Source organism: Arachis ipaensis, chromosome B09 (assembly GCF_000816755.2).
Source record: "Arachis ipaensis cultivar K30076 chromosome B09, Araip1.1, whole genome shotgun sequence".
Classification (NCBI taxonomy): Eukaryota; Viridiplantae; Streptophyta; class Magnoliopsida; order Fabales; family Fabaceae; genus Arachis; species Arachis ipaensis.
Window position 1 is genome coordinate 25465182 of NC_029793.2, and position 27369 is coordinate 25492550.

At 38.5% G+C, this 27369-nt stretch overlaps 2 protein-coding genes across 2 annotated transcripts; both read left to right on the forward strand.

Annotated features, from left to right (window-relative positions):
* On the forward strand, positions 10814 to 11470 carry LOC107615248. The gene is made up of 2 exons (XM_016317346.1): positions 10814 to 10967; positions 11145 to 11470. The coding sequence occupies exons 1-2, from the start codon at positions 10814 to 10816 to the stop codon at positions 11468 to 11470; spliced, it is 480 nt and encodes a 159-aa protein (XP_016172832.1).
* On the forward strand, positions 11521 to 21039 carry LOC107615247. The gene is made up of 7 exons (XM_016317345.1): positions 11521 to 11936; positions 12072 to 12804; positions 12976 to 13209; positions 13814 to 13937; positions 14109 to 14389; positions 19088 to 19169; positions 20969 to 21039. Exons 1-7 carry the CDS (start codon positions 11521 to 11523, stop codon positions 21037 to 21039), a joined length of 1941 nt encoding a protein of 646 aa, XP_016172831.1.

The following is a 27369-nucleotide window of genomic DNA, read 5'->3' on the forward strand; positions in this document are numbered from 1 at the left end:
TTGTCAATTGCAATCTTCCAACCCCATTGCTCTACATAGCCAATAATAGACACTTAATTGCAACTCCTAGGGAAGATGACCCGAGGTTTAATTACTCTCGGTTATTTTGATTTGAATTTTAACATTTGATTGATGATCATTGGTTAGGTTTGGACTATACTTGCAACAGACAATTCTTATTTTTTTATTGTGAAATCCAAACCTATGCAATTGGGCATCATCAAATTTGGCGCCTTTGCCGGAGAGTTGTAATGGTGCTTGTTATTGGCTATTGTAATTATGTTAATATGTAAATAGTTGGTTTTGATTGATTGCTTGTTTTTGCTAAGTCTTAGGAGTTTATTTTATTTGTTCTTATTACCTTTGGTTTTTATTTTCTTTTTATCCTATGAATTCTCACCCATGGCATTGTGAGTTTTGTTGCTATTGTGTTGTAGGAATTGGGAATTTCAAATGCTTGTTACCTAGATGGAATGAAAGGAATTCACAACAAGATTTGGGTGCATAAGCTTTGGAATCTCAAAAGCCTTGGAGAAAACAAGTTTGGGTGGGATTTTAAGGAGGTTTGATGAGAGCTCTCCATAAGTCCAACTTAAGGACACTAAACCAAAGTGTAAGGCGGGAGACACCCCACCATGGTAACATTGTTCTTACCCTTTTTCTTGTATATAATTTTAGTTTATTACATTTTTGTTTATTTTGGTTTGCTTAGGATTAGTTTAATTTTGAGTTTAGTAGGTAAATTTGCATGTGGGTCATGAAATTTTAGATGTTTGAATGTTTTTGGGGTTGAGCTTTCATTGAAATAAGGCTTGGTACCTTAGAATTTTGAAGAAAAATTTTTGTGAAACAGGACATCTATGCGTGTGCACCATGCTGTGTGTGCGCACAAAACTACATTTTTTGCCACCTGTGCGGCCGCACAAGTTTGTGCGTTCGCACACTCCTTGACATGCCCTCTGGTCGTAGCGCCAGCACCGCTTGTGCGTGCGCGCTGCCCTGTTTTTCTTGACCTGTGCGTGCGCACCAAGCTGTGCGTCCGCACGCGTCTCCCTTCTTACGTTATCTGTGCGGGCGCACAGACGTGTGCGTCCGCACACAATTTGATAGCCCCTTTGGTGGGAGCGAGGGAACGGCCTGTGCGTGTGAACCCCTGCCCCCTTTTGCTTATGTGCGCACGTACGGACCTGTGTGCACGCACACACATGATCCTTCATGCAAAAAAAAAACTTACTTGTGCGTGCGCACATCAGCATGCGCACGCACAACCTTCTACACCCCTTCTGTTCGCAGCACCCGCACGTTGGTGTGCGCGCGCACAACCGCATTTTCCACCTTGTGTGCGTACGCACACATACCTGTGCGTACGCACGCCCCTGTTTTCTCACTTTTACACTTCTTTTCTTTTTTTTCTCTCTACTTCTTCTCTTCTTTTCTCTTCCCCTTTTCAAACCAACCTTCACCACCCACCATGTTCACCGTTAGTTAGTTAGTTTGTAGTTAGCTAGTTGTTATTTGCTTAGTTAGTTTAATTTTCTATTTTGATGCTAAGTGTTGGATGATTGAGTTGATTTACTGATTGTGTTGAGATATTGCTACTGAATCATTGATATTGTTATTGCTATCACTGTTGGATATCTTTGTTGAGGTTATAAATTGTTGCTTGGTATTGAGTTCTTCATGTTTAATTTTATGCATACCAAGCACTCATAATATTGCCCTTGGGAATGCTTGTTAGATTTCTAAATTGCATGTTTGATCACCATGTAATTTGATTTCATTATCTAAGTTAGGCAATTTGTTCTTTCTTGATGCATTTTTTGTTAGGTGATGATTGCTATAATTGATTTTTCTTTAAGTCACCTAGTTCATGCATTGGAATTAAGCAAGGGTGAAATTGGATCATAAGCTTGCCTAATGACACTTTTTGAGCTTTTTAAGCTTTGTGGACTATGCTTGTCATGTTTTCCACTTCATGTCAATTAGGTGTGCTTCATTCTCCATTTCACAATTCCTTAATTCTTGCTTGAATACTTTCATGCCTCTTTATTGCTTGTTTGTTTATTTTGGCATACAAGTTCCTTTAAAGTATTTCAAGCACACTAGGATGAGTGAAGTGCATGTTATTTTATACTTGTGACCTAGTTATCCATGCTAGTGTGTGTGTGTTCTAAATCGTGCACAACTTAGAATTCACACACTTATTTCTTCATGTCACAAACTTATTCACTCACCTCATTCTAGTGAATATCACCTCATTCCAACGTTCCATGCTTCCTTGTTTTTCCATTCACTCGTCTTACAGTGTTATTTTTTATTTTTCATATATGATGTACCGTAAGCAATAAGGAAAGCGGGAGGAGAAGAGCATGCAGCAGCCGATTGATCCACCAGCTGAAGGTGGCAATCCGAAGTCACCATACCCCCTTGATCACCTTTGAGTGCACGGAGGACCGTGCAAACCTTTAAGTGTGGGGAGGTCATCACCGATCGACCATCTTGGGTGACATACTCTAATCCTAACACTTGCACATTCTTTTTGAATTCTTGGTTGCATTTTTCCTAGTTTGTACATATTTTAGAGTTTTAATTATATTCTTTCTTAGTTTATTGCATGTCTTTGCATAAATATAATAAGCTTAGTTAATATAATGAAAATTTTCCAAGAAAAATATTCTTGATAGGGAATTGGTATCCTAATTGATTTGAATTAGAACTTTTGATTGAAACTTGCTTGAAATATATTGTGAAACATGTTTTTGAGTTATGAACACACAACCTTGTGAGTTTTGAGCCTCATTGTGTGGTTACATTATATAACCACTATTTTTATTCTTGTGTGTGTTATTCTCTTTTTATGATTGCAATCTTTGATTTGTTTGATTCTTTATGTCCATTGTTTGATGTATATATGCATTTATGTGATTGAGGCCATCTTTTCATTAAGCTCACTTGTCCCAAATAGCCTACCATTTTATCTCCCCTTGTTAACCAACTTTGAGCCTATTTCAACCCCCTTTTGTTCTCAAAGTTAGCACATTACTAGCCTTGAAGTGAAAAATAATAAATGTCCTTCATTTGGATCTTTGATTAGCTTAGGCTAGTGAGAGTATATCATCTAAGTTTGGAAAGTTTGGGAACTTTGGTTGAGGTAAAAGTGGAATTTTATACTTTGTTGAAAATATTGGGAATTGGGTACATACTCATGCATCAAATACTTAAACCATATGCATTGTCATTTTTGTATATATATTTTAGTTTGCAAAAAATAAAAGGAAGAAAGAAAGGGGACAAAATACCCCAAAGTTTGAGAAATAAAAATGCATATGAGTTGTGATTAAAGAGAAAATGCATGAGTGTGTAAAAAAATAAATAAATAAATAAATAAAAATGAGAAATGGGTAGTTAGGTTTGCTTTGAGTTGTATAGATTGTTATGTAGGTTTGGTGAGATCTTAGGCTAATCAAAGATGCAAATATCAAGCTCACTTGACCACATACAACCCTACCATTACCCTAACCCCACTACAACCATGGAAAAGTCCTCATGATACTTGTATGCATACATTGAATAAGTGTTGATTGTTAGATGAAAGACAAATCTTAGAAAGCATGATTAGAAGAGAAATGAGTGGATTGACCCTATACGCTTGAGTGATTAGAGCGGATACGCATCCGGTGAGGGTTCAATTGCTCAATTACATGTTTTCACCAATGCTTAATTGCTTATCTTGCAAGTTGTTTATGCTTTTCAATAACTCTAATCAATTATGGATTTGACTTGGTTGAGATTGCTTTAGCCCTAATGTTCATATATGCTTTCTTGAAAATTGATTTATTTTGACTAAGCAGTTGCATTTATGCAGATAGATTGCATGTAGGTAGTTTACTTGCTTTAAATAAATGTAATACCCCTTGTTTCTTTCTTGAGTATAGCATGAGGACATGCTATTATTTAAGTGTGGGGATATGATGAATCCACATTTCATGGTATTTATTTGCTCTATTTGGGTGAATTTCATCAACCTTTCCTACACTTATCCATTGAGATAGCATAGTTTCATGATTTCTTCCCAAATTGTACTTGAAATTGAAAATATGCTTTTTAGGCCTTATAATTGCTAAATTTTATCCACTTTAATTTCATATGATGCCTTGATGTGTTTGCTAAGTGATTTCAGGTTTCTAAGACAAGTATGGGTTGAGGAAGTGAGAAAAAGGGCATAAAAAGGGAAAAAACCATGAAGAAATAAAGTTTGGAAGTTTCAGCACGTGTGCGTGCGTACGCACAGCGAGGATTTGCGAGCGACGCGTACGCGTGGATGGATTTTTGCGCAAACGACGCGTACGCATGATCCACGTGTACGCGTGACCCGAGTTACGTCAGCTCATTAATTGCAAATCACTAGGGACAAATTCTGGGCCTCCAAAACCCAGTCCAACTCATTTTTGAAGCTATTTCAACCTCAATTCAAGTGGAAACAAGGGGAGAGCAATTAGGGTTAGATTTTAGTCATGTAGTTCATTTTCTAGAGAGAGAAGCTCCCCCTTCTCTCTAGAACCTAGGATTTTTAGTATAATTTCCTTATAATTTCTATGTTTAATTCTTGTTTTGATCTAGTTTCTTCTACCTTTCTTTGTTCTATTGTCTTAATTTCCTTGTTTATCTTGTTAATTTCTCATTTTAGTTGTCTTTTATGTTTATACACACTTTTGTCACTTTAATTTACATTCAATGCAATTTTATGTTTTATGCCATTTATTGCTTTATTGAGTTGCTATCTTTACTTTTCTTGCTTGGTAGTTGTAGCATTTATTATTTCTTGTCATTTTATCATGCTTTCTTTACATGCCTACCAAGTGTTTGACAAAATGCTTGGTTGGATTTTTGCTTAGTTTCTCACACTCTTGGTTGGAAATTTGGGTGTTTGGGTGAACTTGAGTGGTGGATGTCCATTCCACATTGTGTGATGGTTGTTAATTAATTTGGTTTTCCTTGACTCTATGTGACCCCTTTAGTGTTGACTTAGGACTTAGGGATTGAGGTTAATTATGTCTAATTGACTTATCCTCGATGTAGGATTGACTAATTGGGATTAATTCACACACAATTACCATGTTTGTAGTCCACAACTAGGATAGGAATCCTTAATTACCCACTTCTTGCCAAGAGTTCTTTCTAGCATTTAATTCCTCTTTCTTGCCTTAATTGCTTTGACCTTTAATTTCTTGCATGCTAAGTTATATTCTTGCACTCTAATTTCTTGCCATTTACATTTCTTGCTAATTGCAATCTTCCAACCCCCATTGCTCTACATAGCCAATAATAGACACTTAATTGCAACTCCTAGGGAAGACGACTCGAGGTTTAATTACTTTTGGTTATTTTGATTTGAATTTTAACATTTGATTGATGATCATTGGTTAGGTTTGGACTATACTTGCAACAGACAAATCCTATTTTTATTGTGAAATCCAAACCTATGCAATTGGGCATCGTCAGCTACACAAGTCTTTTTTTATCCTATCTTCTAACCTTTTATTACGGTTTGAATTTTTTTGGTTTTCTAATTGCTGTTCTATTCTCTTATATACAATTTTTTAGTTCAGAAAATTAATCTATTTTTTTTCTTTCTGTTATATTAAGTTGGGAGATAGCAACTTGTTGTAGTAAATTTAGTTCTCTCCTCTTGAATTTTTGTATAAATTTAAATAGAATGGGTTGGTTTGATATACAATAGGTAGTTGCTCCAGTTACATCTACCATAAAAAGATATAGTAAAAGAGTGAAGGAATTTTCTAATATAACTTGTTGGGATATTCTTTTTACAAAAAAAAAGTTGAAAATTATATTTTTTTTACAAACTTTTGCTTTGGAAGTCTTATAGTTTATAATCATTCTATCATTTTTTGCTTTGATAATAGTTTCAGTTATTTTTTTTATAGTACTTGGTAGGTATTAATCCTTGCTGTATACAATTTACATCTGCTCCTAAGTCTACCATAACTATAAACTCAAATTTCTCTTTTCTGATCATTATTACTATAGAAGTATACTATTTATGGTTAATTAATAATGTTAGTTCATTAATGTAATTTTGTAGGGTTATAACTTCTATTGATTCTAATCGTTCTTTTCCCTTTTGTAATTTTACTATGTTTTCTACTTCTAACTTCAGTATTCTATAGTCAAGAGAGATATCCTGTTATTTTAATTCAAAAATTTTAAGTTTTAATATTTTTATTTCTTCTTGTAAATGTTTTAAAGAAGTTTTTTCCTTAGGAGTTCTAAACCTGCTATATATCTCTTTAATTCAATTGGTCTTATTTTTTTTTCACTTTTTCTTTTTTCTAATCAGATCATTTAATTAGAATATAAACTCATCTTTTAAAAGAGAATCTTTTAATTTATCTATTATAAATATTAAAGTGCTTGTTTGTTCTCTGGTTAATATATTGATTGACTTTTCTTGAGTTCTCGTAATTATATTTAAGGATTTTATACAACTATCACAATTACATATTCTTGGTCACAAACACGAGTCTTTTTCTTCTAATTTAGAAAAACCTGAAGAGGATGGTATATCTAATTGTTGTATAAAATTACTTGAATCATCAGAAGAATATCCTTTTTCTGTTTCGATTTCTGATTCACTATCAATTGTATAGCAGCTAAAACTTTCCTTACTTTTTCATTACTAATTTTATTTATTTTTTCTTATGTTTTGCAGTTGTTAGCGTAATGACCTGATTTTTTACATTTTCAGTAGACTATGTATTTCTTGTCACTTTTCTTTTTACTATTCCACTTTTGTTTTTTCCTGTAGTTTTCTTTAGCTTATTTTCTGTTGTATAAGGTTCTCTAAATTGATACCTATACATGTTCCCATGATTCTTTATATTTCTTTTCTTACTGATTCTATTTGGGTTGCTAGGTGCCTTTTCAGTTGTAATACCATACTGTTAACAAAAGTTTTTTAATTCTCGCTTACTACTCATAGTTTTGCACTGTTTGCGGCTACGCGTTCCTTGTGAAGAGCTCTACAAAATCCATATATGAAACTGGTAAGGAAAGCTCGAACCCCTTTCAGTTCTTCTCTTCAAAGTTTCGAGTTTAGGGCTTTTAATTAAGTGAGGTTTTGCGATTTTTGGGTGTTTAGGTTCACTCTAATCCTTGCTTAGCATTAGGTTTTGGCTTCCAAAGCTATTGAAAAAGGTAAGAGCTCTTGAACCTTTGTGAGATTATGTCTATATTGAGTCCTAGGTTGATTTGTGGTGATTTATATGTATATAGCTTGATTATTGTGAGTTTGGGAGCTATTAGAGCTTATTGGTGCTTGTTGGAGTTACATTGAAAGCTTGGATTGTGGTTGAGAGCTTGCTTGTGCTCAATTTTGAGTTTTAGACATATTAGGAATCGGTCAAGGTATGGTTTTGGTTTTCTCTATGTAGTATATAATATTCATGGACACTTAGGCTAGTGACTCATAGGATAGGTTTGAATTAAAATGGTTGATGAGTGTTGAATGTTGTTGTATGTTGATTTGTGATGGGTTGATGAAGTTTGAGTTTAATTATGATGATTGATAATAATATGATGATGATAAATAAATGTGTGGATTTGAAAAGTGGTTTGGTATGATAGATGTAATGTTGAGGTTGATGAATGGTAAATTTTGAATGTAGATTGATTATAAGTGTTATATAATTGATGTTGAGATTGAGAATGATAAAATGGGAAGGAAAATGTGGTAAGTTTGGTGATATTTGACAAAAGGGTAAATGTTGATGAAAAATGGAGTTTGAAATGGGTTGGTATGATTTTGGTTGTGTTTTACAAGGAATTATGGATTTTGGTAAAGGTTGGTTTTTGGTAAACTTTGTTCGATCATAACTTTTGCCTCAAATTTCAAAATTGATTGGAATTTATTTGAAATTAAAGCTTATTAAAAACCCTTCAATTTGATATAAAGTTTGTAAAATTTGGGTTTTTGTAGAGAAAGTTATGATCACTCAAAGTTGGTGTTAAAAATCTGAAGTTCTGCAAAGTTGCAGAATTTTATCATTTCTGGTACGTGTGCACGCACAGCCTTGTGCGCACGCACACCTCTAGGAAAATTTTAACATGTGCGCACGCACAGACCTGTGCGTACACACACGCAGAGGCAGGCAATCTGCTTGCAGCGCTAGCACAGCTTGTGCGCGCACACACTAATAGGAAATTGCAACATGTGCGTACGCACAGCCCTGTGCGCACGCACACGTTGCAAAGGCCAGTCTATTGGGGGCCTGGCACAGGTTGTGCAGACGAACAGACTTTGTGAATTTTGGCACCAGTGCGTACGCACACGTTTTAAAACTCCTCCAGAGCGTGCGCGCGCACACCCCTGTGCACACGAACACGCCCTGTTTCTCAAATTTTAACTTTGTTTTCAACTATTCTACCTTTCCAACAAGGTTGTAAGCTTCTATAACACCATTTTAGGACTCTTGGGCCTAGTTTTGGGATATTTAAAACATGGGGAAGAATTTAAGGGTTTTAGATGATATTATTTGGAAAAATTAGAAAACGGAGGCCTAGGTTTCTGGCGTACCAAGGATGGTTTGATGGTATGTGATGAATGGTTGAAGTATAAGATGAGAATTTAGGAACTGTTGAGTTCGGAATAAAAATGTGAATTGACAGTGGTTGAGATGAGTCGAGGACTCGAATGTGTGATGAGGAATCACTGATGTATTGAAAATGTTTTCTGGAAAACCACTAAACTACTATTTTATATTGAGATTATGAGATGCTATGCGCCCGGCAGGGACGGAGGTTGGATCCTGCCTGTCGAGGTAGCGATGGCGGCGTAAGGGCGGTGGTTCGTCCCGCTTGCGTTGAGATGTGAGGTCCGTGGCAAGAGTATCCCGCTCGCATCCCTTCGGATCAATAGAGCGTGCAGGCGCAAAATCCTGGACAGTGATCCGAGCACTATACCTCGGGGGTTCCCATATGATGATTCCGAAGGGCGACATCTCCATGGAGATGTGTCGGGTTGGCAGTTGAATCGACAATGTGATATCACAGCCAATAGGACAGGCATTCATCATGTGCATTTTCTATCTGTTTGTTTGCTTTGCCGACTTGTAAATGTATGCCTAATTGGATAACATGCCTATTCGCTTACTTGAACTACTTGCTTTATATGCTTCTACTTGTGATTTACTTGCATTGTATATAATTGTGATTGCTACTGAGATTGAGGAGGTTCGAAAGGCGGTGGCGATGGAATCGCACGGAGGATAGGTTGGTGAAGGCTGTGGGACAGCGGAGACTGTTAGACTAGAAAATCCTTTAAGTTAGATTACCCATTTTATATGCTGAGGTTTTAAGTTATGTTAAGGTTTTATATAATTATGCTTATTTATTTTAGAATGTTTCAATTTTGAATTCTTGTGAAGGATATGGAGTCTAGGATTGCCTTTGGCGTCCCGGGGTCTTATATCCTACATCACTGGGCACTGTTACCATACTGAGAACTTCCGGTTCTCCTACCATATTTCTGTTGTATTTTTCAGATGCAGGTTGCAACCCACCTCGGTGAGTTGTTTGGTTGGTGACAGAAGTGGAGGATCCGAATACCTTTTGGAGTCTTTTTGGTTTATTTTGTACATGTTTCTCATTTTTGTTTGTTTTGACCTAGAGGCTTGTATAAGAGAGCACAAAACTTGTATAAGCTGTATTTACTGTCTGGTTTCTTGTATGGTCTGTATATGGCTAGTCGGCTCAAACTCCGCGAGTCGTGGCTAGTTTCTTATGATATTATATACTTATCTTTGTTATCTTATATCTGTTTCTTGTACCTTAAGCTAGTATCTTTGTTAGCATGTTTTGCGCTTTTGAAATCTTGTTTTTGAGCTATATCCTTCATCGGGCTTCTAGATTATAGTATTCTTTCTATATATATTATATGTATGAGCTTAGAATTGTCGTAATCTCTGATTAGCGGTTCGTCCTCGTGAGCCTGAGGGATGGACCGATTGTACTTCATTGCATACTCTGTGTGTCTTTTCTTTGATACTATTAGGTTATCTACTTGATGTTGCATAGCATGCTTGTTTGGTGTAGACAGGAACCCTACATGGCTACTCGCGGCCGAGGTCGAGCACGTTCACGAGAGATTAGGAATGAGCAACCGGATGACAACCATGCCGAATTCATGGCGGCCATGGCAAACCTTGCGAACACTATGGAAGCTAATGCTGCTGCGACTCTGCAAGCTGTGCAGAGGTAAGGCCAACCGGCCTGAAACGGAAACGCGAATGACGAAGGGAATGCTAATGATAATGCTGAGGGGAATGGCGATAACACGGGAGGAGTTCCGATGACCTTGGCGACGTTCCTTAAGGTTCATCCACCAACTTTCTGAGGGTCAACTAACCCTACATAAGTAGACAACTGGTTCCAGGCTATGGAGCGTGCTTTACAGGCGCAGCACGTTCCGAATAATTAGTATGTCGAGTTTGCCACTTATCAGCTTGCGGGAGAGGCCCAGCACTGGTGGTAAGCAGAGTGTCGCTTGCTACAGCTCCAGAACGCCGATGTTCCGTGGGACGTATTCTAGACGGCCTTTTACAAGAAATACTTTTCTGAGTCTGCAAGGGAAGTAAAGGAGATGGAACTGATGCAGCTGAAGCAAGGTTCCTTGTCAGTGGCAGACTACACAAGCAAGTTTGAGGAGTTTTGTAGGTTCTCTGGGGTGTGTTAGGGTGCCCTGGAGACCTAAGAGCTGGAAGTTATCAAATACCAAAGGGACTTGAAGGACAACATAATGACTGCTGTGGCTCCTATGGAGATTCGTACTTTTTCTGATTTGGTGAACAAAGCAAGGGTAGTTGAAGAGTATGCCAAGACCGTAGCAGCATCCAAGGAGACTCATGGAGGGAACTCGAGTCGGGGACGTGGCAAGTATTTCCATCCTAGAGGTCAGAGTTTCAAGAGAGGAGGATATGTGCCTCAAGGGTAAGGAGGCTTCAGAAAGAACACTCTTGACCAATTTCAGCGTGGCAAAGAGAGAGGAAATCAGAGTAAGAATTCTCCGGATTTAGCTTGTGATCGTTGTGGACGTTTTCATCCATATGACTCTTGCAAGATTGGTTTAGGTGGGTGCTTCAACTGTGGCTTGCCTGGTCATTTTGCGAGGGATTGCACACGTGGAAAAAATCCAAGTGCGGGTCAGAGTCAGCACCAGGGGCAAGTTTTTGCTGTGAATGCCAAGGATGCTTCCAAGGCGGATCCGTTGATGAGAGGTATATGTCTAATTGGTGATAAAACATTAATTGCATTGTATGATACTGGAGCTTCGTATTCATTTATTTCATTTGCTAAAGTTGAGGAATTAGACTTGAAAGTATCAGAGTTACCATTTGATCTGCATGTACATACTCCGCATCAGATGGTCATGACTAGGTCGGTTGTAGGCAAGTAGGATTCAAACTTGAGGGTAGAGACTTTATGCATGATTTGATCTGTTTACTAATGGTTGGGTTGGAGATGATTTTGGGGTTTGATTGGTTGTCGAAGAATCGGGTTTTGTTAGATTACTTTGAACGGACAATTCGGTTTAAGCCGGAAGGAGAAAATGGAGTAGTGATAGCTGAAGGTTACTACCTGAACTCGGTAATGGTGCATTGTAGTGGGGAAGATTGTCAGGGTTACATCTTGTTAACTGCTAATGCTTCGGGCGATGCCCAGAACTTAGATCAGATTCTGATGGTTAGAGACTTTCCGGAGGTATTCCCGGAGGATATTCCTGAATTCCCACCTCAAAGGGAGATTGAATTTGAGATTGAATTGGTGCCGGGAGCCGGATCAGTGTCAATTGTGCCTTATAGGATGGCTCCGATAGAGCTGGCCGAGTTAAAGGCTCAGTTGGAGGAGCTTCTGAACAAGAGGTTCATTCGACCGAGTGTATCACCGTGGGGAGTGCCAGTTTTATTGGTGAAGAAGAAGGATGGAGGAATGCGACTGTGTGTGGACTACTGACAATTGAACAAAGTGACTGTAAAGAACAAGTACCCGCTACCAAGGATAGATGACTTGATGGATCAATTGCAAGGATCTGGGGTGTTTTCCAAAATTGATTTGAGATCCGATTACCATCAGATAAGGGTAAAGGAGGATGACATCCCTAAGACCACATTTAGGACGCGCTATGGACACTATGAGTTTGTGGTGATGTCCTTTGGGTTAACGAATGCACCTGCTGTTTTCATGGATTTCATGAACAAAGTGTTTCGTCTCTTTTTGGACAAATTCATGGTGATTTTCATAGACGACATCTTAGTTTATTCCAAGACAGTGAAGGAGCCTGAGGAACACTTGAGGATTGTGTTGCAAATCCTAAAGGAGAGAAAGTTATATTCTAAGTTGTCAAAGTGTAAATTTTGGAAGGAGGAAGTGAAATTCCTAAGTCACGTGGTGAGCAAGGGAGGAATAGTCGTAGATCATTCTAAGGTAGAAGCGGTGATGGAATGGGAAAGACCAACGACGGTGACGGAAGTTAGAAGTTTCGTAGGCTTAGCCGGATATTACCGGAGATTCATTGAAGGATTTCCCAAGATTGCACTACCAATGACCAAGTTGACAGGAAAGGAAGTGCCATTTGTGTGGACGTCGGAGTGCAAAGATAGTTTTCAGACTTTGAAGCAAAAGCTAACTTCGGTGCCAATTTTGATTTTGCCGGAACTGCATGAACCATTTAAAGTGTATTGTGACGCTTCCTTAAAGGATTTGGGTTGTGTGTTAATGCAACATCGGAATGTGCTGGCTTACGCATCGCGTCAGCTGAGACCACATGAGGTAAATTACCCAACTCATGACTTGGAATTAGAGGCCATTGTGTTTGTATTGAAGATTTGGAGGCACCACTTGAACGGAGTGAGGTTTAGCATCTTTTCTGATCATAAGAGTCCCAAGTACATCTTTGATCAGAAAGAACTAAATATGCGTCAGAAGAGGTGGATGGAGTTGCTAAAGGATTATGATTTTGAACTGAGTTATCATCCTGGAAAGTCAAATGTGGTAGCAAACGCATTAAGTCGAAAGTCCTTGACAATTTCTTGGATGAGAATTATGGAGGAGGAGTTAGTGGATAAGTTTGTGGATCTTAAGTTGGATATTGGTGAAGTCACCGGAAGATCTTGTTTGAATCAGTTGAAATTTCAAGTACGTTTAAGACGGAGATTTAAAAGGCTCAACAAGATGAACAGAAGTTTCAGCAATTGTTCCAACTAGTTGGTGAGAAGAGGCTTGGAGAATTCACCAATGATGATGAAGGGTTGTGGAGATATAAGGGGAGAATTTTCATACCAGATGTCGGGAGTTTGAGGCAAGACTTGTTGTCAGAGGCTCACAACAGTGGGTTTTCTATTCATCCCGGAAGCACGAAGATGTATTATGACTTAAAAAAGATGTTCTGGTGGCTTGGGATGAAAGGTGATGTAGCTTCAACGGTATCCAAGTGCCTGACGTGTCAGAAAGCAAAGATAGAGCATCAGAAGCCATCGGGAATGCTACAGCCACTTGAGATTCCTCAGTGGAAGTGGAAAGGAATTGCAATGGACTTTGTGACCGGTTTATCGAGGACTAGGTTGGGATTTGATGCGGTTTGGGTGATCGTGGATCGCTTAATCAAATCCACTCATTTTCTGCCTATTCGAGTAAACTGCTCTATGGAGGAGTTAGCAAGGTTGTATATAAAGGAGATAGTAAGGTTGCATGGTGTGCCGTCGAACATAGTGTCAGACCGTGATCCCCGATTTACTTCAAGGTTTTGGGGAGCTTTCCAAAGAGCTTTCGGTACGAAGCTATGTCTCAGTACCGCATATCATCCACAAATGGATGGACAGTTGGAGAGGACTATTCAGACGTTGAAAGATATGCTGAGAGCATGTGTATTGGATCAACCTGGAAGTTGGGACCGCTACATGTCATTGGTGGAGTTTGCGTACAACAACAGCTTCATGCGAGCATAGGGATGGCTCCGTATGAGGCTTTGTATGGACGGAAGTGCCAGTCTCCACTTTGTTGGTATGAATCTGGTGAAGCAAGTGTTTTGGGTCCAGATTTGATAGCAGAGACTACTGAGAACATTAAGAAGATTCGTGCAAGGATCCTAACTGCTCAGAGTCAACAAAAGAGTTATGCAGATCAGAGAAGAAAATCGATAGAATTTGAAGTGGGAGAACATGTATTCCCGAGGGTTACACCGACAATTAGGATTGGAAGAGCGATTAAGACCAAGAAGTTGAATCCGAGGTTTATTGGACCGTTTGAGATTCTAAGGCAATTCGGGCCGGTGGCATATCAAGTAGCTTTGACACCTCATCTGTCTAACTTGCATGACGTATTCCACGTGTCACAACTCCGTAAGTACACGTCGGATGCGGCTCATGTGTTGGAGCCTGAGTCGGTTGAGTTGAGGGAAAACTTAACTTTCCAAGTAACACCAGTGAGGATCGATGACACTAGTGTGCAGAAGCTGCGAGGAAAGGAAGTCTCATTGGTTAAAGTTGCTTGGGAGCGAGCAGTAGTTGAGAAGCACACTTGGGAATTAGAGTCTGAAATGCGAAAGGATTACCCCGAACTTTTCTCAGGTAATTCAAATTTTGAGGGCAAAATTTCTTATTTAGTGGGGAGAATATAAGAACCGAGCTTAATTAATCGTTTAATTAAGTGATTATATTGCCCAAATTAGATTCCAAAAAGTTAGAGTGAGAATTTGAGGATTTAAATGTGATTTTTGAACTCAGTAGATCTTTCTGAGTTAGAAAATGTGTTTTCTGCAAAAAAATCGTGAAAAACTACAAACCAACAGTCGAACTGGTTGAACCGGTTCGAGTTTGCTCCGTGCTGCGCAAGAAAAAGTGGAAACAGTCAAAAACCTTAGAAAAACATTAGAAATGAAAAACCGGGCGTTAATTTTAAAGGTTTGGCCCGAAGTTGGGCCAAAAGGGTTAAAAACGCTAACAGATTGGACCGGACCCAAGTTGGGCCCAAGCCCAACATATATAAGGGTCCATTAATGAACCCAAACAGTCATAACACACTCAAACACACCCATTCATGCTGAAAAGAAAAGAGGGGGAGAAGAAGAGATTGAGCACTATTCACTTCCATCTTCTCAAGCTCATATCTTGAGCTACAGAGCCCCAATCGCCGCACCGTTTGCGGCTATGCGTTCCTTGTGAAGATCTCTACAAAACCCGTATAAGAAACTGGTAAAGAAAGCTTGAATACCTTTCAGTTCTTCTCTTCAAAGTTTTGAGGTTAGGGCTTTTGATTAAGTGAAATTTTGTGATTTTTGGGTGTTTAGGTTCACTCTAATCCTTGCTTAGCATTGGATTTTGGCTTCCAAAGCTATTGGAAAAGGTAAGAACTCTTGAATCTTTGTGAGATTATATCTATATTGATCCCTAGGTTGATTTGTGGTGATTTATATGTATATAGCTTGATTATTGTGAGTTTGGGAGCTATTGGAGCTTATTGGTGCTTGTTAGAGTTACATTGAAAGCTTGGATTGTGGTTGAGAGCTTGCTTGTGCTCAATTTTAAGTTTTGGACATATTGGGAATTGGTCAAGGTATGGTTTTGGTTTTCTCTATGTAGTATTCATGGACACTTAGGCTAGTGACCCATAGGATAGGTTTGAATTAAAATGGTTGATGAGTGTTGAATGTTGTTGTATGTTGATTTATGATGGCTTGATGTAGTTTGAGTTTAATTATGATGATTGATAATAATATGATGATGATAAATAAATGTGTGGATTTGAAAAGTGGTTTGGTATGATAGATGTAATATTGAGGTTGATTAATGGTAAATTTCGAATATGGATTGATTATAAGTGTTATATAATTGATGTTGAGATTGAGAATGATGAATTGGGAAGGAAAATGTGGTAAGTTTTGTGATATATGACACAAAGGGTAAATGTTGATGAAAAGTGGAGTTTGGAATGGGTTGGTATGGTTTTGGTTGTGTTTTACAAGGAATTATGGATTTTGGTAAAGGTTGGTTTTTGGTGAACTTTGTTCGATCATAACTTTTGCCTCAGTTTTCAAAATTGATTGAAATTTATTTGAAATTAAAGCTTCTCGAAAACCCTTCAATTTGATATAAAGTTTGTAAAATTTGGATTTTTGTAGAGGAAGTTATGATCACTCAAAGTTGGTGTTAAAAATCTGAAGTTCTACAAAGTTGCAGAATTTTATGATTTCTGGTATGTGCGCACGCACAGCCTTATGCGCACGCACACCTCTGCGAAAATTTTAACCTGTGCGCACGCATAGACTTGTGCGTACTGATGACAAGTCATCTTATGCTAGATTTTCAAGCATTTTTCACTTGTTTCATTAGGTTTTATGCACTTTCTTGCATTGTAAGTAAGTGGTTTGGAGTGGAATTGCATGGTTTTGTTGAATCAATCAACCACCCTTTAATTGATACTAAATCATGAGGTTTAAGCTAAATTTAATTGATTTTTGAATGATTTATAAACCTTGTGAATTTGGTGATACTTTGATTGGTTGTTTTGATTACTTGTAGGTGAAGAAAAAAGAAAAACAAGAAAGCATAGCCTAAGAAGCGTGGCCCAAGGAAGAGAAAAATTTGGCAAAAGAGACAAGGAAGCGTGGCACATTGAAGGAGGAAAGCCACAGCACTCTCTCCAAGAGCTCAATGCTCTCCAAAGGAGCATTATAATGAACCAAAGGCTTGAATGCTACGCTCTCCTTGAGAGCTGAGCGCTATAATGAACCAAGGAAGAAAGGGAAGAAGCACAATGCTCAGCTCTTGCCAAGAGCATTATCGGGCTCCATCCAAAAATAAATTTAAGGAAAAAGCTTGCCAATGCTTGCCACAAGGTTCGAACTCATGAGCAAGGGGGAGTGGGGGAGCGCTACTCACAAAGGAAAATAAGCCAAAAATGGCTAAAATGCCACCCTCAAGGATCGAACCAAGCACCTCAAGGAAGCAAGGAACAAGGCGCCACTTTGTGCACAAAAGAAAGAGGCCAGTGCATGCATCACCAAGGTTTCGAACTTGAGACCTCACCAAAGCAAAGGGAGTGTTGTGCTCTTGCCAAGAGCTGAGCGCTACTCTCCTTATTCCTTGATGTGTGAGGCGCGAGTGTGACACGGCCAGGGAAGCATGACACGCACAATTTGGCACGGTCAAGGAGCTTGGTGTGCGCAAGACAAGCCTCAAGGCAGCAAAGGGAGTGCTGCGCTCTTGGGGAGAGCTGAGCGCGACCTTGATGCTGTCCAGGGAGCTTGGCACGCTACAAAGGGCCAAGAGAATGAGCACCAATGCTGCACTCTCCCCACCAACTGAGCACACTACTGAGAGCAAGCATCCATGGGCCAAGATTGAACAAAATTCAATTTAAATTCAATTCTTCACCAAATTAAAAAGCCCACTCCAAATTCTAAAATCCAAAAATAGGAAGTGTATAAATAGAAGCTAGTTTTATTTAGATAGGACTTTTACCCTCATTTTAGAATTTTCATTTTTTAACTTTCTTGTAATTTGTCACTTTGGATCTTTGAGAATTGAGAAGGAGAATTTATCTCTCTTCTTCCTTGTTCTTGCTTCTGCACTCTCTACTTCTTTTCTTGGATCTTGGGTGGAGAATTGAAGAAATTCTGTTTCAATCTCACCTTGAGATCTCTTTGTTTATTTTCTGCATAACTCTAGAAACTGTGATTTAAATCCAAATTCTATTTACTACTTTCATCTTCTACTTCTTCTGCAATTTACTCTTCCACTTCTTTTGCAATTGTTCTTGTTGGATCAAGGAAGGACTTGAGATCTAGACTTGTTTTCTAGTCTCCTCCACCCCTGAGATCTTCAACTTTCTTTTAGTTGTTGCAATTGAGGTACATTTCACTTTCTGTTTGGTTCCTCAAGCAATTCTTCCTTTCTTGTTCAAATATGTTGCATCTCAATTCACTTTCTACTTCTCTGTTGATTGTCATTTAATTTTTCTTGTTTAATTTCTGCAATCCCAGTTCCCAAATCCTTTTATGATTCAAGCTATTTACATTTCTTGCACTTTAAGTTTCAGTTATTTACATTCCTTGCAATCTAAGTTTCTGCAATTTATATTACTTGCACTTTAAGATTCAGCTCTTTTACTTCTCTTGCTCTTTAATTTACTGTCAATTATCCCTCTCCCTTTATATTTCATGCAATTTAGCTTCTGTTGGATACAAATCACTTAAATCAACTCTTGTTCGCTTGACTAAATCAACCACCCAACTAAAATTGCTCAATCCTTCAATCTCTGTGGGATCGACCTCACTCATGTGAGTTATTATTACTTGATGCGACCCGGTATACTTGTCAGTGAGTTTAGGTGTTGGAATTCGTTTCCAACCCATCACGTACGCACACGCAGAAGCAGACAATCTGCTTGCAGCGCTAGCATAACTTGTGCGCGCACACACTAATGGGAAATTACAACCTGTGCGCACGCACACGTTGGGAAGGCCAGTCTGTTGGGGGCGCTGGCACAGGTTGTGCGAACGAATAGACTTTGTGAATTTTGGCACCTGTGCGTACGCACACCCCTATGCGTATGCACACGTTTTAAAACTCCTCCAGAGTGTGCGCGCGCACACCCCTGTGCATACGCACACTCCCTGTTTCTCAAATTTTAACTTTGTTTTCAACTATTCTACCTTCCCAACAAGGTTGTAAGCTTCTATAACACCATTTTAGAACTCTTGGGCCTAGTTTTGGGATATTTAAAAAATGGGGAAGAATTTAAGGGTTTTAGATGATATTATTTGGAAAAATTAGAAAATGGAGGCCTAGGTTTCTGGCGTACCGAGGATGGTTTGATGGTATGTGATGAATGGTTGAGGTATGAGATGAGAATTTAGGAACTGTTGAGTTCAGAATAAAAATGTCAATTGACAGTGGTTGAGATGAGTCGAGGACTCGAATGTGTGATGAGGAGTCACTAATGTATTGAAAATGTTTTCTGGAAAACCACTGTTACTGTTTTATATTGAGATTATGAGACGCTATGCACCTGGCAGGAACGGCGGCTGGATCTCACCTGTCGAGGTAGCGGTGGCAGCGTAAGGGCGGTGGTTCGTCTCGCTTGCGTTGAGATGAGAGGTTCGTGGCAAGAGTATCCCGCTCGCATCCCTTCGGATCAATAGAGCGTGCAGGCACAAAATCCTGGACAGTGATCTGAGCACTATACCTCGGGGGTTCTCATATGATGATTTCGAAGGGCGACATCTCCATGGAGATGTGTCGAGTTGGCAGTTGAACTGACAATGTGATATCACAGCCAATAGGACAGGCATTCATCATGTGCATTTTCTATCTGTTTGTTTGCTTTGCCGACTTGTAAATGTATGCCTAATTGAATAACATGCCTATTCGCTTATTTGAACTACTTGCTTTATATGCTTCTACTTGTGATTTACTTGCATTGTATATAATTATGATTGCTACTGGGATTGAGGAGGTTCGAAAGGCGGTGGCGATGGGATCGCACGGAGGATAGGTTGGTGAAAGCTGTGGGACAGCGGAGACTGTTAGACTAGAAAATTCTTTAAGTTAGATTACCCATTTTATATGCTGAGGTTTTAAGTTATGTTAAGGTTTTATATAATTATGCTTATTTTTTTTAGAATGCTTCAAATTTGAATTCTTGTGATGGATATGGAGTCTAGGATTGCCTTTAGCATCCCGGGGTCTTATATCCTGCATCATTGGGCACTGTTACCATACTGAGAACCTCCGGTTCTCATACCATATTTCTGTTGTGTTTTTCATATGCAGGTCGCAACCCACCTCGGTGAGTTGTTTGGTTGGTGACAGAAGCGGAGGATCCGGATACCTTTTGGAGTCTTTTTAGTTTATTTTGTACATGTCTCTCACTTTTGTTTGTTTTGGCCTAGAGGCTTGTATAAGAGAGCACAAAACTTGTATAAGCTGTTTTTACTGTCTGGTTTCTTGTATGGTCTGTATATGGCTAGCCGGATCAAACTCCGTGAGTCGTGGCTAGTTTCTTATGATACTATATACTTATCTTTGTTATCTTATATTTGTTTCTTGTGCCTTAAGCTAGTATCTTCGTTAGCACGTTTTGTGCTTTTGAAATCTTGTTTTTGAGCTATATCCTTCGTCGGGCTTCTAGATTATACTATTCCTTCTATATATATTATATGTATGAGCTTAGAATTGTCGTAATCTCTGATTAACCTTTGCTTTACGACGCGAGGTAGAGCTTAGGCTAATTAGGGTGTTACATTTATGATATGTTGATCTGTAGGCGTAGTTAGTTGTTTGGATAAGCCATATTTTGTAATATGAACGTATGTTGCCGTGTTAAGATACTAATTGTTTGGTTTGGATAAATAAATTATGCTTCGCATAATGACACTGCTTTCTTTTTGTATTTTTGAATTAAAAACAAGGTAAAAGTGGAGAATGTTTATTTGTTCTCTGTAAAAAAAGATACATATGGTTGATATAGTGTGGAGAACCTCATTAAAACCTCTCCAAGCGAAAATCCAATAGGGAAAAATTTGTGAGTAGGAAAAAGAGTGTCTCCCCTTGTCTATATCAAAGTCACATAAAATAATGATTAAGCGAAGAGATGTTCCATGTATCAAGAGATTGTCTCCTTTTAGTGTCTAGAGTTTGTATGCCCCCTTTCCGAGATTATGTATAACTCGGTAAGGTCCTTCCTATGTTGCAGTGAGCTTACCATAGGCAGGTGGCTTTCTTGCTTCTTCTGTTCGTCTGAAGACAAGGTCTCTTTCATTGAATGTTCGGAAGTGGACTTTCTTGTTGTACTTTCTTTGGATTATTGTTTGCATGGCTTTTTGTCTTATGGCTTCTCTTTCTCTTTCTTCATCAATTGTATCTAGCTCTACTTTTCTTGTGTTTATCATTTTCAGCTATTGTTGTATGTTCGGCTCAAGCTGAGCTTTATGCAACCTCGACTGGGATCATTGCATCTGCACCCTAGACAAGTCGAAAAGGTGTCTCATGTGTTGTAGATTGTATGGTAGTATTGTAGGTCCATAGGACTTTTGGGATGAGCTTTGCCCATTGTCCCTTGGCATATCCTAGCTTTCTCTTTAAAGCCTAGAGAATGACTTTATTAGCGGCTTCGGCCAAGCCATTCATTTGTGGGTGCTCTATCGAGGAAAAATGGTGCTTGATGTGAAACCTCTGCAAAAATTCAGCAAGATTGTGGTCTACAAACTGCCGACTATTGTCAGTTATGATAGCCTTAGGTAACCAAAATGACAAATAATACTTTTCCAAAGAAATGATTTGATTTTTCAGCACCGATTTTTGCTAATGGTTATGCCTCTATCCATTTTGAAAAATAATCGACTGCAACTAACAAAAGTTTTACCTGGCCAAGAGCTTTGGGAAATGGTCCTAAGATGTATGTCCCCCATTTGTAAAATGGTCAACTTACCTCTGAACTATGGAGCAACTTGGTTGGCCTGTGAATGACAGAGAAATGCTTCTGGCAAGTGTCACAGTGTTTGACTTTATTTAAACAATCTTGCTTCATTATTGACTAATAATATCCTTCTCTTGCAATCTTAGATGCTAGGCTCATTCCTCCGATGTAGTTACCACACACCCCTTTGTGGACTTTTGCCATTGCAAGGTCGCTCTCATCCTTTCCAAGGCAACGGAGAAGAAAACCCACACTTGTATAATTTGTCTCTAATCATTGTAAATAAACTTACTCGTCTTTTAAATATGCTCGAGTTAGTTATTCCACTTGGTAACTGTCCTGTTTAGATAATTGTTTGTATGGTTCCCTCTAATCTTAAATATGTGAAAGAGACAAAACAATTTTGTTGCTAATGCTAGGCTCAGCAAGGGTGAGTTATAAAAGAATAAATTCATTCACGTGTTTTCTAGTTGTTGCTAATTTTGATAGTGTATCAGCTCGGGTATTGTGTTTTCGGGTGATGTGTGTTATTTGGAAAGAAATAAATCTTGAAATAAGGTCCTTCACTAACATAAAGTATTTGTCTAGCAAATAATCTCGGATTTGGAAGTTATGTTGTTACCTGTTAAACAACCACCTAAGGAATCACAATATACTTGTAAGTGCGTCTTGTTTAGAGATTGTGCTAATTGGAGACCAGCCAGCAGTGCTTCATACTCTGCCTGGTTATTGCTTATTGGAAAGGAGAAGCATATTAACTACTCCGTACATAGGTCATAGTTATTGGTGAGTAATACTCCTACTCCTGACCCCTCTGTGTTGGCAGCTCCGTCAATATATAGATTCGAAGCAGTGGTGCTTTCTTCCTATGTTGTGAATTCAGCTATGAAGTTGGTTAAGTATTGAGCCTTCAGTGCTGCCCGAGGTTCGTAGTGAATATCGAACTCGAAGAGCTCGATTGACCATTTTACAAGCCTCCCTGACACTTCAATTCTTGTTAGGATCTGCCTTAAGGGTTAGTTTTCTCTAACAATAATTGTATGACTTTGAAAATAATGCCTTAGCCTTCTCACTGTAATGATTGGAGTATATGCCAAATTCTCCATGTTTGTGTACCGTATCTCAGCATTTTGTAGTAGCTTACTGACGAAGTATACCGTTATTATTTGTGCTTTATTTCTGTCACCAAAACAGAGCTAACAATATTAGTAGAGACTGATAAATAAACAAATAAGGGCATACCTGGTGTTGGCCTTTGTAGGATTGGTGGAGAAGATAGTGTTTTCTTTAGAGTTTGAAATGCTTCTTCACAGTCCGAGCACCATTGGAAGGCTTCTTGCTTTCATAACATTTTGAAGAAATGGTGTAAGTAACTGGAGATAGCGGGTAGAAATTTGGATAAGGTAGCCAACCTCCCTGTAAAATGTTGGACTTCTTTGATTGTTCGTGGACTTTTTTGGGATTGCTTCGATGCCTCTAGAGATTAGCATAAAGCCCAAGAATTTGCCTTTTTGGATTCCGAATGAGCATTTCTTCGGATTCAGCTGCATATTATGGTATCTTAGTTGAGCAAATATTTCTTGTAGATCGGCACTATGGGTCCTTCCTTGTGTTGTTTTAACCACTATGTCGCCAACATAGACCTCAATGTTTCTTCCTATTTACTTAGCAAAAACTTTATCCATTAATCGCTGATAAGTGGCACCTACGTTCTTTAATCCAAAAGGTATTACTTTGTGACAATAATTACCATATTCAATTATAAAGGCTATTTTGTCTTGATCTTGGGGATGCATTAGAATTTAGTTATAACCAAAGTAGGCATCGATGAAACTCAAAAGACCAAAACCTGAAGCATTGTCTACTAACTTATCAATACATAGGAGAGGATAAACATCCTTTGAACATGCTTTATTTAAGTTTATAAAGTCTACACATATCTGCCACTTACCTGAGGCTTTCCTTACCATAACCACATTAGACAACCAAGTGGTAAAGTGTAGTTCTCAAATGATACCTGCCGCGAGGAGTTTTTGAGTTTCTTTTAAGGAGGCTGTCTTCTTGTCCTCGCCCATGTTCTGTTTCTTCTGAGCTATAGGTCGGATAACCTGCTTGATTTGTAGTTTGTGCCATATGAAGTTAGGATCAATACCTGGCATATCTGCGGGAGTCCAGACAAAAAGGTCCACATTTTCTTGGAGGATATTGATTATTTGGCGTTTGTCCTTTGCAGGCTGTGAACATCCAACATAAGTGAATTTATCAACATTGTTATTGAGAATTACCTTTTCAAGATCATCTGTAGGTGTAGGTCTTTCATGGATGTCCTCTCTAGGATTGAGGTCGGCTAATTTTGGCATGTCTGTGATGTTGTGTATAGCTTGGGTATGTTCGGATTTTGCTGACTATTCCGGTCTTCCTTTGAAACTTGCATTATAGCAGTGTCGTGCTTCCTTTTGATCGGAATGAATTATGCCACTTGGTTATCCTACACATGAAACTTAATACACAAATGAACAGTAGATACTATAGCACCAAAAGAATTTAAAGATGGTCTACTGAGGATAATATTGTAAGGGCTAACGCAATCAACCACTAGGAATTGGATATCCATTGTCTTTGATAATGGATGTTCACCTAGTGTCATTTTTAACCATATGTACCCAAGAATAGGAACTCGTTCTCTTGAAAAGCCCACAAGATCTCCAAAGGATGGTTGTACTGTCTTTTCGCTGAGCTTCATTTTCTGAAAAGTGGAATAAATTAACACATTGGCGTTGTTGCCTGGGTCGAGGAAGACCTTCCTTACTAAAAGGTTTCCAGCCTACATGGAGATAACAACTGGATCATCCAAGTTTGTTGCTTTTGCTTGATAATTAGAATGCTCAAAGGTTATAGTTGATGTTGATGACTGTGGTGGAACTTCGGATGGTACTCCTTCCACCACTAACATTGCTTGATACGTTCTTTTTCTTGCCGAGATACAGCTAATTAGACCCCTTGTCTGGGATGGTTGATATTTTACCTTCTCCTATGCATTTGTGTTTTTAGGTTGGTTCCCACATGTCCTTGGTTGTCTTTGTTGTATGCGACCGTCAACATACTTGTCCATTAGGCCTTGTCTCACTAGTTTTTCCAAAAGATCTTTGGCTATCACACATTTATCACTGGTGTGGCCAAATTTCTGATGGAAAGCATTGTGCTTGAATTTGTCCATATATTTCTGATCTTTATAGGTCCCGGCTTTACTCGGTGATTTGATGATTTTAGCATTGAGTATTTTATGGATGATTTCTTCTCTTTTGGTGTTGAACTGAGTATACGCATCAAAATTTGGAGTTAGTTTAAAGGGCTTCCTGTCATCTTTATTTTGTGGTTTGGGTTATCTTTCCTCCTCTCGGCGAGGTTGTTGTCTCTACAAATGCCAAACTTCATGGAGTTCTTCGATTTTCATCTACCCTTCAACTTTCTCTCAAAACTTTGCCAATGTCTTCGATTTAGTTACTACTATAGTCTCTTAAAATTTTTCCGGACAGAGGCCGCTTTTAAGTGCATGTAAGTGGAGAATCTCCATGGTTGCTTTAGCAAACCGTGTCATATAATCCTTTAAGCTCTCATGTTGACCTTGTCTGATAGTACTAAAGTAATCTGACCTATGCACATATATCTTGGGGGCTGCAAAGTGGTTGGTGAAGGACTCCGCCAAGTCCTTGAAGCAAGAGATGGAACCTACAGGTAACTTAGAAAACCAAATATTGAGTTTAGTAAATAATAACAATATTTGATGATGACAAACATGTTGATGGTTGGGTTAAATGCCCAATTGGGATTTGATGAAACTATTGAGTGTTGCAAGCCCATGTTAATTGTGCAGCCTAAATTAAGAAGACAAGAAGCCCAACTAAAGACACCAAGTGCTTCCAAGGCTGCTGAATGGAATTGAATCCATAACCTAGCCCATTGCTATTCAGGACAAAGGAAACTAACCCTAAACTGGTGGTGCTATATTGTTTCAAATAAGGTACAAAGAAGAAAGAAAAGTTCACTTTTACTCTTGAGTACCAAAGAGGAAGAAAGAAAAAGCAATCTCTAGTGGCTATGTCAAATCAAGATTGAAGCTAAAAGCAAATGTTCAAATTAAGAAGGAAAAAGGTAAAATATTTTCATAAATATGCAAGTTAATTACTTGTTGATCTCACCTTCCTCTCTGCACAACCATTTCGGGTAATATGAAGAAAGTGGTGGCTACTTTTCTCTACTGTGAATCAATGGCTAATATTGAAACTTGGAGCCAAAGCACAAGGTTAATAGTATTGATTTATCAAATCCATTGAGGATTTGTTTTCAAAGAAGCTGCGTTGCTTAACTCTGATTCAAATCCCTAAGTTTATGGTCTGATTGAAGAAAAAGGAAATAAGTTCTTAGCTAGCTCAAGATTTAAGGAGCTGACTTTGTGAAGCAAGCCCTAAGTGTGTAAACAAAACTAATACAAAAAGCAAAAAACAATTCAGTTTGCAAGTAAGAAGAGAAAACCCGAGAGAAGAGAAGAGAAAAACCTCACAAATCTAAGTTTGAAGTCTTGGAAGTATTGCACCTACACTAAAAGGAGCATTCCGCCAAGATGGATAGCTACATTTGAGAGTTCAGAATCTGGGTTCAGCATATAGAGTTTGAGTTGTTCAACATCACCTCCTTCATGGTTTATCATTGAGTATTTTATTTGTATGTTGTATCTTTTTTTTCTTTCTATTCAGTGGTAAAAGACATATAAGAGATGTATTAAGAAAAAATCATTGAGAAAAAAGGCAAAGAGAAGAACTTGGAGAGAAAAGCCAAGATTTATTTCTTGTCTCTTTTGATTGTATTTTTGTTTTGCATCTTATATCTGATGTATCCCTTACTAAGTTGGATAAGCACGTATTGTGTCGAGAGTCTAGGAAGTTGCCTAGCCAAGTCAAGTTTATGTTGAAGCTTGATTTGTCCCTGATAGGATTAGGTTAAATCTTTAGGAATCGGTGTATGTAATACTTGAAATGATAGTGAAAAATCCACCAACCTTGTGGTGGAGACTGGATGTAGGTTTCATTGCACAAAATAACTGAACCAGGATATATGGTTATATTATCTTCTTCTTCCCTGCATTGATTCTATTTTTCACGATTATGAGACAAAATAAAATTGTCTCCTACATAATCCATCTCGAAGACAAAACTGAAGCTAAGTTTCATTTTCTGGTTTGAGTTATAATTAATCAAGTTTAAAAGAATACCATAGATTCAACCCCCTTCTCTAGGCCATCAAGAACCTTCCCCAAAGTAACGCAGCACCGTCTAAAAAAGTTGAAAAAGATCGACAAAGTATAGGGTCAGAAGCACCATTAAAGAACGTCATAGACTGAAACTTAGTAACATAAATGTGAGGGTCTTCAAGGCCTTCGTATGGCTTTAATGTAGTCGGCAGTACGAAATTCTTTAGCATCTGGAATTTCATGATATCCTCCAAAAAATGATTGGACAGGGTCTTCCTCTCTTTGGGAGGGGTTACTTCCTCAAGATTCCGTGAATGCACGTCTTTTTGGCTTGTGTCCTTGGGATCTCCATCACTTTGTTTTCCATTCCTTTCTTGATCTAGAAGCTCGGTCATTCTTTGGACCTCAGCTTAGAGTTTTGCATTTTGGGCCAGCAGCTCCAATTTTGTTAATTGCAGGATTCTGTTGTCGGCCATACTGGATGTCCCTGCAAAATAAGGCACGGGAATAAAATAAAAACAAAGACAAAATTATTTCAGTGGGGTTAATCTATTTTGGGCTCCACGGTGGACGTCAATTTGTTCTGTGTTAATCAGCTGCTTAGCCGAGGTATAACCCGAACTCTCCGAGAA

Bases quoted from the DNA above. Each gene is read 5' to 3' on its own strand.
- LOC107615248 (XM_016317346.1), top strand. From the start codon at position 10,814: ATGACTGCTGTGGCTCCTATGGAGATTCGTACTTTTTCTGATTTGGTG. The intron at 10,968-11,144 runs GTCAGAGTTTCA...AGATTGGTTTAG, and splicing joins CAAGTATTTCCATCCTAGAG to GTGGGTGCTTCAACTGTGGC.
- LOC107615247 (XM_016317345.1), top strand. From the start codon at position 11,521: ATGGTTGGGTTGGAGATGATTTTGGGGTTTGATTGGTTGTCGAAGAAT. The intron at 12,805-12,975 runs GTGCTGGCTTAC...ATCTTTGATCAG, and splicing joins TGTTAATGCAACATCGGAAT to AAAGAACTAAATATGCGTCA. The intron at 19,170-20,968 runs GTTCGTGGCAAG...TATCATTTTCAG, and splicing joins CGCTTGCGTTGAGATGAGAG to CTATTGTTGTATGTTCGGCT.